Source organism: Eschscholzia californica, unplaced genomic scaffold (genome assembly GCF_041429995.1).
Source record: "Eschscholzia californica isolate CP2 unplaced genomic scaffold, dmEscCali1.0.p SCAF_6, whole genome shotgun sequence".
Lineage (NCBI taxonomy): Eukaryota > Viridiplantae > Streptophyta > Magnoliopsida > Ranunculales > Papaveraceae > Eschscholzia > Eschscholzia californica.
The window spans coordinates 1214297-1225435 of record NW_028238483.1 but is presented as its reverse complement, the minus strand read 5'-3'; the positions used below and the strand labels follow the sequence as shown (position 1 = coordinate 1225435).

General features: G+C 36.4%; 3 protein-coding genes across 6 annotated transcripts; 2 read left to right on the top strand and 1 right to left on the bottom strand.

Annotated features, from left to right (window-relative positions):
• Nucleotides 1-1356: 1356 nt before the first annotated feature.
• Nucleotides 1357-2522, top strand: LOC147530721 (protein MIZU-KUSSEI 1-like). Its single transcript, XM_086651042.1, has one exon. It carries the CDS (start codon nt 1386-1388, stop codon nt 2148-2150), a length of 765 nt encoding a protein of 254 aa, XP_086507168.1. The 5' UTR covers nt 1357-1385; the 3' UTR covers nt 2151-2522.
• A 3429-nt stretch (nt 2523-5951) lies between these two features.
• On the top strand, nt 5952-8077 carry LOC147530720 (stress enhanced protein 2, chloroplastic-like). Its single transcript, XM_086650233.1, has 2 exons — nt 5952-6332; nt 7557-8077. Exons 1-2 carry the CDS (start codon nt 6027-6029, stop codon nt 7824-7826), a joined length of 576 nt encoding a protein of 191 aa, XP_086506359.1. The 5' UTR covers nt 5952-6026; the 3' UTR covers nt 7827-8077.
• Nucleotides 8078-8649: 572 nt separating this feature from the next.
• On the bottom strand, nt 8650-10835 carry LOC147530719 (O-Glycosyl hydrolases family 17 protein). 4 transcript variants are annotated; one of them, XM_086650232.1, is made up of 4 exons: nt 10111-10546; nt 9542-9840; nt 9266-9412; nt 8650-8875 (listed from the first exon to the last, which is right to left on the bottom strand). In XM_086650232.1, the coding sequence occupies exons 1-4, from the start codon at nt 10452-10454 to the stop codon at nt 8724-8726; spliced, it is 942 nt and encodes a 313-aa protein (XP_086506358.1). In that variant the 5' UTR covers nt 10455-10546; the 3' UTR covers nt 8650-8723. The 4 variants fall into 4 exon arrangements, with proteins under 4 accessions (XP_086506358.1, XP_086506357.1, XP_086506356.1 ...); XM_086650231.1 differs by having other exon boundaries at nt 9266-9840; nt 10111-10818; XM_086650230.1 differs by having other exon boundaries at nt 8650-9412; nt 10111-10580.
• Nucleotides 10836-11139: the final 304 nt, after the last annotated feature.

Sequence of the window (11139 nt, the reverse complement as noted above, 5' to 3'; positions counted from 1 at the left end):
GATAATTTAACGTGATTCGGTCGATTACTCAAGACCTACATCCACGGAGAAATAATTCTTTATTATAATTCACCACATACAATTGTATGTGGGAGTTGATCGGTTACATTGGTCAGACATAACTCGATGAGTTTGAAGCCTAGAACCCTCTCCTATTTATAGATGACTTAGGGTTTAGGGTTTCCTAGTTTCTGATTACTAAACTAGGAAATAATACAAAATCTATCTAATATTACCATTAGATAGTTACAAGAGATATTCGGAATATATTATACTAATATTACATATCTTCAAATATCTTCACATATCTTCAAATATATTCTGAATGCTTCTTGATCGTCGGATCTCGTCTTCTCGATCCGTCACGTACATACACGTGTTACACACGTATATTATTTCTGCAACTCATCTTGACCGCCGGGTCTCTTATTTAAGAACCGTCTTATATCTTGTATCTTGTATTCTATTAAACTTGAGATCAAACAACATTACAATTTAACTTTAGCTCATAAATTTTTTCTCTGAAATGCATTCTTGAAGTTTTGTCCAAGAAAGCTCATAGCCAGAATAATGAAAATATCACCTAGTAATCGGCAAATCCACCGAATGAAAATATAATGTTTTTGTGTTAAACTCCTCTTTGGAGGGACTTCTTCGAGATCATTATTTAGGGTGTTAAAACTGAATATGATGTTGGTTACGTCTGACTAATGAAATGAATCAAACCCCACGATTGTGTTGCATATTAATAAATTCATTATTGGTTTCTCCATGGAGGGAGGTCGTGAACCAACCACGGTAAATTATTTGGTCGGCTATTTCAAGTTAGTTCTCTGACTATCACATAATCAAGAATTTTATCAAATGATAAAGAAACATCATTCATTGAGTTTAAACTCATCAATAATTTAGTATAATTTTTTACTAGTAGATAATTTCAAATCTATGTTTATTACTTCCATGTAAAAATGTTATTTCACTTCCCATATTTTCACTGCAAATTACAAGGACCGAATTTAAATACCACAGGCGTCTTCTAAATTGCCTGCCACGACCCTTGTCAGAGTAGCCCAAATGTTAACATCTAGATAACCCACTTATTGTTATTGTGTTGTTTTTAAAGAGGGTCCAGATTGATGGAAAAAATGTGCAATCAAGATTTGCAGAGATGTTTATGTAGTTCATATAGAAGGACAAGGTGGAGGAGCTTTGACTATGTCTACCGAATTTCTAGGACCTAATACATCTCTCTAAAATTTTCTTACAGCTGGGGTCCCGGAAATCCAGCCTAAGCACAAAAAATATACCTAACTTAACTAAACTAGGTCTCATCTCTATCTCTCATGCCTTCTCTTTGTTTCTTCTGTCTTTTGAGGTAACCATTCATGGGGGAGGCAAACCCTTCTACTACTACTCCTACATCTTCTGGCCCATTGGAATTTGAAGATCCTTCGTCACCGCCCCCTCCTCCACCACCACCGCTACCGCCGTCTAGTCAGCCTGTCTCTCTAGTTGAACCTAATCATCATCATAAGAAGAAACACAAAAGAGTTTTCCGTGTTTTTCGATCCGTTTTTCGGTCATTTCCCATTATGACACCAGTTTGTAAACTTCCAATGATACACAGTACACTACCCGATGGGCATCGAGCCGTCACGGGCTCACGGATCACTGGCACACTATTCGGGTATCGTAAAGGTAGGGTAAGCTTGTCAATACAAGAAACTCCAAAATGTTTACCTACATTGGTGTTAGAATTAGCCATTCAAACTTTTGTTTTGCAAAAGGAAATGAGTGCAGGAATGGTAAGAATAGCCCTTGAATGTGAAAAAAGAGCCGAAAAAGATAGAATAAAGCTTCTTGATGAACCATTATGGACAATGTATTGTAATGGAAAGAAGAATGGTTATGGTGTTAAGAGAGATGCAACCCAAGAGGATCTCAATATTATGGAGCTTTTGAAGGCTACTTCAATGGGTGCCGGTGTCCTTCCAGGGAATTCAGACAATGAAGCGGCGGACGGGGAACTAGCATACATGAGGGCCCATTTCGAACGTGTTACAGGTTCAAAAGATTCCGAGACTCTATACATGTTGGGCCCGGACGGGAATAATGGGCCTGAGCTTAGTATATTTTTCGTAAGGATTTGATGAGCCTAATTAACAAACGGATGATTACTTGTGATTATTCCTATCTACTTGTTCTGAAGTGAAGAGATGGGCCTTGTACAAGCAGTACGTACCAATGGAATTTATGGGCTTAAGTTCTGCATACTTGATCCGAGAGGCCCATAGAGCGCTAGTAATTTGGTTAGGCCCAATTAGACATGAAAAGGGCTTAACTAGGGAATGGGTCCAGTAAATTTGATCGAGTAGGTTTGACAGGTGTAAATTTGGGAGGTGAAAAGAGTTAAAGAAGAATCCTTTCAGAACCTAGTAGGCTTGTATTTGAAGGTTGATAGTAGACAGAAAATGTTTGCCTATTTGTGTTATATGAAGTGTAATTTCCTTTTATTCTTGGTATTTAATGGTGTCAAGATAGTGTAGGGAGGCCCCAATAACAATTTATAGACGTGCCTTTAAAACTTCCGGACTCCAAATGCACATAAAATCCAATGGCAGCGTTTTGAGATTACTTTCATAAATACGCTTAGAGATGCAAATTAATACATCATATATATCTCAAACATCAATTGTCAACATCAATAATATATACAAAAACAATTCTTAGCATCTAGGTTGTTGTCCGGGTGTATTTACATTCTATTTATACAACCCTAATAGCCTAGGTTGCTGTCCGCGTGTATATATACTCTATTTATATAACCCTAATAGCCTAGGTTGTTATCCGGGTGTATATATACTCCATTAATACAACTATAATGGTCTAGGGTTACTATATTGTTGTTAGAATAGTTTATATTCATAGTAGATGTCTATTGTGTCACTAATTGGTTCTAATTTGATGATGACCTAGCAAAAATTCATAGTTTAAAGATATTATAGTTCTAACCATTCAAATCTAAGTTTGAAATTAAAGAGGGGTATGTAAACCCTAGGGAAGAAGAAACCTACTTGATATTGTAGCACAAAGACGAAGAAACCAAACCCTTTAGCAACTCCCTTGAATTTTTTTTTCTCTTTCCCACTTTCTCTCTTTAGATTTCCTTTGTTTTCGGTTCCGGTTCCTCCACTCCTAAACCTCATGTTGCCCTCTTTCATTCTTTCTCGCGGCTAGACAAAGGAGAAGACGTGAGTTGCAAACAAAAAGGTTTTACGTTTATAAGGGTCTTGCTATTTGGGCCCTTATAATTTGCTAGTGGCACCCCTCAAAAGTCTAGGTGTTGCAGCAAAAGAGAAAGATAGTAAGAGATAGACAATGAGGAATAGGGAGAGAGACTAAGAGAAGAAGAGGGAAATAATAAGAGAACGAGAAAGAGATGGTGCGAAACAATGGGAGAGAGAGAACAATAGGGGAGAGAGAGAGAACAATAGGGGAGAGAGAGAGATATAGAGAGGGAGAAAGAAAGAGAGAGAGATATGGAGAGAGAAGATGAAGATTAGGGGGCAGTGTTTGATCAGGTCAATTTTTGGACTAAACAAAATATGCCCTCGAGTCAATATTTTTTGACTAAAATCTTTATTCTCTGGAGAATTTTTTTTACTCTCCAAAACGGTCCAGTTTGGTTGTTTCCATTGCTTCATAAATTTTTGTGTACAGTCCGTGTCATATTTTACTATAAAGGAAGCGTCTATAAACGCCCCACCTTTTTATTCTGCCTTCTCTCTTGATGCCCCTATAAACGAGGCAAGTCTGAGGACACAAGTTGGACTTAATCCGTGTTAGATTTGAACAAACAAACTCAGATCAGTCTGAGGCCCACAGAGAGTGCCAAGAGTGAAGGGCAAAAAGGCAGACCGCATTTAGAGGCACCATACCAAAAACTAATCTCTTGAGGTCATCACTCGTACGTCATAGAGAAGAATATATTACAAAACAGAAAGGTTATGATCGAAACAAAATTAATGCTCTTATTGTTGACTTTGGAAACCACAAAGACAACATCCTGTTTTTATGTGGATCATTTAAATGAATCTCAAGTGTAATATGACTATTTATCTTTTAGTCGGGGCCTTCCAATTCAATCGACGATACATTGACACCCAAAAACTTTCTCCTCCCCCATTCGATGCCATGTCCTCATTCACGACCAGTTGCTCTCCAATATCCGATGTTTCTTTCTCTTCGACTTCTCCATCTTGGAAACCCATTTCAACATCATCAATTTCAACCGTCTAGATATATCCAATATCTCATACAAGAAGATGATAGACTTAATTTCTAGTAAACGAACAAAATTGATAGTATTCAATCAATTTCTCAAGCCCGTCTGATGGAAAAGAGTGTCGAGAAGATAGTATTCATTGATACCCACTTCCCCTTCATCAATTTTTGAATTCTTACCTTTCCTCTCTCTCGGCCTCTCTCTCTCTCTTCAATTTCACTTCACCTCTTCCTTTATGAAGTATTTCTTATTCAACATCTTAATCATCTTAATAAATCTATTCTTTAATAATTTCATTTATTTCTTGTTTCAAATTTCTTATTCTTTTACCATTTTGTAACTTAGCAATCCGTAAATTAGATTTTTTTTTTGTTGAAAAATCCTTAAATTAGACAGTACTGCGGCAAGAAAGAACCGGAGAGAGTGAGTGGCGTGCAAGTTCTTAATATCCACTTACAATTTCCACCACCCAAATATTTGGTAGGTAAGAAATACCACCCCACTTATATATTGACACACTTTTTTTTATTTTTTATTTTGTTGAAAAGCTTTATATTGACACACTTGATAAACACTCTTGTGTACACTTCTTTGTTAGAGTCACCTTAAAGGAAAGAAACCCTTAACTAAAAGCAAGTGACACGTGTACATACGAGTCCCACTGCATTCGTCATAATCATTTTGTTTATATTTTGTGTAGCCTTCCTCTTTGAGAAATATCCTTGGTTCTTGCCTTCTTGGGTTGGGTTTCTCTCATTACTTTCTCTTTCTATCTATATCATTTTGTGATCGAGTTCTAATGGCTTTGGAAGCAAGGGTTATCTTTTGTGGGTTTAAGAGACAGAAGAAATTAGGGATTCAAAAGGTGAAAAGAGTTGAGTCATCACGACATGAGAACTTGAAGTTCTTGATTCAACAACCTCGAGATGCTTATAATAACCTTAGATCTTCTTATGGTTCAGATCGTCCGGAAGTGATACAGCCACGTAGGATTGTTCTTGATGATGACGTGGTAGATGAGGAGTATGACGTGGGTTATTTATTACACGAGTTTATTGAGAATTCAAGGAATAGACACAACATGGAAATGCTAGCTGGTCGTCTTGCAATGGTTATTTTCTCACCCAAAAGTATTCTTTTTAGATTTTTTTTTACAAAGTTAAGGGTCTTATATTTCGAATTTTAAATGTTATTTTCGAAATAATGACCATATTTCAAATAAATTTAAGACATGAGTTAAGTTGTAGCTTAGTGGATAAGTAAGAGTCAAGTGTTCGATTCCTCATCTAAACATCATCAAACATTTTATTTATTTTTTCGAATATGTACTTATATTAGGCCCCGAATTTTAACTTCGCTTAGGGCCTCCCAAACAATTGTGCCGACCTTGAAAGGAAGCCGAATTCCGAGGTAGTTAAGAAATGGAGGTCAAAAAGGAGAAATGGTCACAAATTTGGATCCAAATATAAATTGAAACGGATACTAGTCAATTAATTGCTCCAAATATCCCGGGCTACCCGCCTACCCAAACAAAGTAAAGAAAAAGACGGCAGCGCCTAATCTAGTGCCACATAATACATGGACCCCACAAAATTACATCATCAAACGGAGTGATAGACGTGGAATCTTATTTAACAAGTAATAAAACTATGTACCTAAACAAACCCAACCTTGATTGATTCTTTTACTTTCTCTCTCTAGAAATCCCTTCTCCTTTGATCCAATTTCCAGAATCGTCGGAATGGGTTCGGCGGGTCGGGTTATCTACAGTGAACTGAAACAGTTGAAACCAGCAGTTCTGAATCTGAAACCAGTTGATGTTGATTCTCAGCCTGATAGTGTGAAGGTATTGCTTCAGCCTCGTGTTTGTACACTCAGATCTTACGGTTCAGATCGTTCTGGAGTCATCAAATCACCAAAATTTCTTCAAGATCTTGATCATGGTAGAAAGTATAACGTGTCGTCGTTCTTTGATTCTTTGTCTGAATACATCGACAGCTCGAAAAGAAGTCATGACATCGAAATCCTCTCTGGTCGTCTCTCAATGGTAATCCTATAATATATAATCTTAATTTTCTATGTGATTTTATCTTGGATAACTTTTTTTTTTGTTTTTGGGTCTAATGGTAGAATCAGGGAAGAAATTTTATCAACTTATATTCCTATGGGCCTCGTATCAATTTAACAATTTAAAACAAATGATTTTCTTTCTTTAGGTGATTAAGAGTAGAAATTATTTTAATGTTAGCAGTAGTTATTTTGATGGGAAATGATAGAATGCCCAGCTCGGTGACCAGTAAAATGCCAATATGACGTGGAATTCACTAGAAGACAAAATTTTTTCAAAGTTTGACTACGGTGCTGGCATCTTTTGTTGCTAAATGAGGAAATATGGACATTTTACTGGTCACCGAGCTGGACACTCTAGCATCTCCCTATTTTAGTAAAGTAAAGAAAATTATTAGGTTAGTATATTTAGTATCCGAACATACCAAACCAATCTCCCAAACAGATTTGGGCGATTTGAGGACCGACCTAATGGTTATCCGGATTGGTTTGGATACTAAAAATGTCAAAATCGAGTGATTTGGTCCGGTCTATGAATTTTTTTGACGGAAACCGAAAAACCGAACTAAACTATTTATTACAATCTTTTATATACATTATATTTGTAAGAATATATGATTGGACATGATAGATGGTGGAGATTCAATTGTTTATTGTTTTTTTTATCTTTCTCAAATGTTGATAAACTATGTCGAATTAATCACGTACATGTAGACTTAATGGTTTGTGAGATAATACTAATTTTTATCACGTTATAAGTATAATTGTAGTAACTTTTAATGTTGAAAACTCGAAATTTTGCTCTTGGTAAAATTTAAACATTTGGTTCAGTTATCCAACCGAACCAAATCGTTCATGCATAGTTTGGTTCGGATTGAGATTTACAATAACCGAACCTTTTGGATCGGACTATGTATAGATGCAAAAAGTCGGTTTCCCAACCGATGTTCACCCCTAAAGATTATTAGTAACTATATTTAACAAATAGTTACTCGTAAATAAAAAAAGTTATTAAATTAATTTGGTGACATTTTTTACTTCTTAACTTGTTTGAATAACTAATTTTGGTGCACTTGAGTCCCGTGATTCAGATCAGTCGGATTCAGACAATATAACGTGGTAACACTCGCCAAATATAAATAAGATGTGATTTTCTCAACAGTTTTTTCTTAACTCAGTTTTTACTCAATCTGCTTCATTTCAGGTTGTGATAGCCGGAACAGTGACAATGGAACTAATAACAGGGAACTCATTATTCCAGAAAATGGATTTAGAAGAGATGGCTGAAACAGCAGGGGTATGTTTTGCTGCAATAGTATTTTCTGCTCTTTTTGCTTATTTCTCAAGTGCTCGAACTAGAGTCAACCGAATCTTCAACATCGGATGTAATACATTCATCGATCTTTTTATCGATAACCTCATAGAGAGCTTGTTCTTCGAAACTGATCTCAGTGATTGGTCTAATGATCTCTAAATCATTAACAGAGATCGAGATACAAAAACTTATGTTGTCTATACACCGAAAGCTTTCCAGTAGCTATACATGTATATGATACTTGAGAAATCGCCTAGTTGCTAGTGAGGTCATAATGTAACATATTATATACAAATCATACAAGTAATAGGTGTCGTGTAGTACTAATTAGAAAACGATATTTCGTTGCATCTTTATGAAAAATTGGGATGGTAGTAATTCGAGTAATATATGATGTTGTATTGTTGTTATACTTGCAAAGATAAAGTGATACAATACCCATCTCTCGGATTGTTCTTTATTCATCAGTATCTCGGTTCACTAACCTAGTTCCATCCTAGGCTTCTCCTTGTAACCAGTCTAGACGCCAAACCCACTAAAAGACCCAGCTAATATATCTTTTAATCCCGGAACAGAAAGTCATCCTAAGCGACATGCGACTAAGCAGATAAAATCTTCTGTTTCAGATCACTAAGTAAATAATCCTTTTGTTCCTTAAGCTTTTATCTAGGTTATATATGTTAAGAGTGCATAATATTTTGTATCAGAGCCGCCCCATATTTTAGATTTGAGTCACAAAAGGGGCTACCTTTAGGTACGTACTAGTATTAGGTATAGATATAGTACTACTCGAAAGATACTGGTTGATAAATGAAGCCACCTAATGAAAGGTTTATCATCAACCAATGGCGATAGTGTTGATTGTCGAGGAAGTTAGCTATAAAAGGCGATGCACTTTCAATATCAACATGTGTAGTTCAGATGCACAATTTCCAGCAGAAAAATATATGCAACCTTTCTAGGCTCAAACAGAAGACAGACATTCAACAAGAATGCTTAAATTCTATTGTGTAAAATGGATTCCCTGCTGTACAAATTGGGATATCATCTTACGATTTAACCAATAAAGGAAAAAATTACAAAGAAGACAAGGAGTAGAAAGATACCAAGTGCCCGACTCTGCAATGAAAGCGATGAACTATATGCGATCATGACAGGAAAAACGCAGGTTCCATTAGATGGGTCTTCATCGGTTATTATTGCTAAACCTGAAAAATCACAGTCAGAATTCTTCTGATTCCCCACCTGATAATACATATTGAACGCATAAGAAGCATTCCCACGATTATCTAATCCATTACAAGAAGACCCATAACCAAGAGCAGTACAGTCAGATAATGCACAAGCATAATCAACACTATCGGCTAAGTTCAAGATCTTGTCATCATAATCGTCATTAAAAACACACCAAGTCTTTGGTAAATACTTGACGTTCTTAGCTCCAATTAGTTCCAAATTCTGTTGGTTTCCTGACAAATCTAATTCATATTTTCCCTTCCCATCAAACTCGAAAATTCCCCAGTGTCTTTCAAAGCTACCTGGTGCTATACTCTTAGCACTCTCGTCGATCAGACTAAAGAGATAAACATCAATCTTACCTTTTCGAGCCGGAGTTCCTTTGTTTTTCGATATATGTTTAAGCAATCCTTGGTTAAATCTCTTGGCATTAGCTACATTAGCGTACTTATGACCATCAGTAGGCCATCCAACTTCTCCTATGATTATCGGCATATCAGGAAAACCAGCTTTATCCAATGCCCATATGAGAGTATCCAGATTTGCATCAAAAACATTAGTGTAAGTGAAGTTTCCATCTTTTACAGGCTCTTTTGTTCCATCGAAGAAGGCAAAATCAATTGGAAAGTAGTCATTACCGTAAAGACTGAGGAAAGGATATATATTAACAGTGAAAGGTGCATCATTTTCGTAGAGGAATTGAATAATTTCGATAGTCAGTTCACGTATTTCTGGACGGAAATCCCCAGCAGATGGGACTGGATTTGAATCAGGAGAGTTGTATATATCTGCATTGAAAGGAACAGTTGCTTTGATTCTGAACCCTAGACCAGCATCATAGAGGGCTCTCTGAATGTTCTGTAATGCCGGCATTGTTGCTTTCGAGAAGGTATCATTGTAGGTCTTGAGGAATGGTTCATTTCCTACAGCAACATACCTGCCGAAAAGTTATTTTTGACAAGCAATCTGTTAGATTTCTAATTCTAAAGACTTCAAAGAAAAACCCTAAAACACAAACAATCTGAAACCTATAATTTTCAAGAATCAGGCATAGCAGAGGAAACCCATTTTGTGTTTTTTGATATCCTAATGAAATATGACCTAGAAATTAAAATCTTGCAGATTAACACAATCAAATCAAAGAAGAATTACAAAAAAAACTGAAGAAAGGTAATCAGAAAACAAAGAAGAGAGAGAGAGAGATTACTTGATATTGACTCCACCATTGTAGGTGTAAATTGTGACATTCTGTTGAACCCAATCAGAAGCAGCCCTAAAATCTTTACCAATGAAATCCAACATATGATTAGGTATAGCCACCATAACTTCAATATCTTTGCCAATCAGAGCTCTCATAATCCTTTCCTCTGCTTCAAATAACTTTAGTTTCTTGAACCCATTTCTTGTAAGAATGTCAACAACCATCTCTGGTGGAAGTTGATGAGTCGCCATTGTTCCCCAGTTTACTCCAAAACTTGTTACTCCCAAAACCATTTCCATCATCAACTCAAGAATAACAATCATCAATAACCCTTTTCTTACTTCTCCCATTTCTCCTCTTAAGTGATACAAGATCGACACTTTCTCTCTCTAGAAATCTCTCTCTCTCTAGAAATCTCTCTCTCTCTCTCTGTGTGATGTCTGTTTATTAAAGTTCAGTTATCTGTTTTAAGTCGAGCGCCAAAATCAGTTGAATGGCGTAACCGTTTTTTCCTTTTGTGCTTCTTCATCCTTTGATTAATTGATCAGAAGGTGAGTGACTATAGCCTATAGGTGGGGCCTGTTAATAATTAGGTTAGACATTTGATCGAACAGATTGCGAGCACAAACCAAGTAAAGGAGATGTTGCAACAAAAAAGAAGTAGAGATGGTCAGAAAGCTTGGTGGGTTTCGCAGAGGTTCTGTTTGTTGTGACACTTCGTTGGCTAGATTTTGATTTTTTAAGTACTTGTTAGCGCAATAATGTTTATTTTTAGGGTTTTTTTAGAGAATGACCCCCATTTATTTAGCTATATTAGGGGGACACCCCTAAAAACATTTTCGTTTAGGCGTTAACCTCCAAAGCTCATTTTCCGTTCAAATAGTCGTGAAGTAGTGGTCGTGCGAATCACATGCTCGACCTCTGACCAAAATACCCCCGTCCTAATTTTTAGTATATGACCCCCATTTATTTTGCTATATTAGGACTACACCCCTAACCAAAATACTTTGTCCGCTCGAATAGTTTATCCCGAGC

Coding starts and splice junctions, on each gene's coding strand:
- LOC147530720 (XM_086650233.1), top strand. CDS start 6,027: ATGGGTTCGGCGGGTCGGGTTATCTACAGTGAACTGAAACAGTTGAAA. Junction 6,333..7,556: donor TCTCTGGTCGTCTCTCAATG/GTAATCCTATAA, acceptor GCTTCATTTCAG/GTTGTGATAGCCGGAACAGT.
- LOC147530719 (XM_086650229.1), bottom strand. CDS start 10,454: ATGGGAGAAGTAAGAAAAGGGTTATTGATGATTGTTATTCTTGAGTTG. Junction 9,841..10,110: donor AATGGTGGAGTCAATATCAA/GTAATCTCTCTC, acceptor ACTTTTCGGCAG/GTATGTTGCTGTAGGAAATG.
- LOC147530721 (XM_086651042.1), top strand. CDS start 1,386: ATGGGGGAGGCAAACCCTTCTACTACTACTCCTACATCTTCTGGCCCA.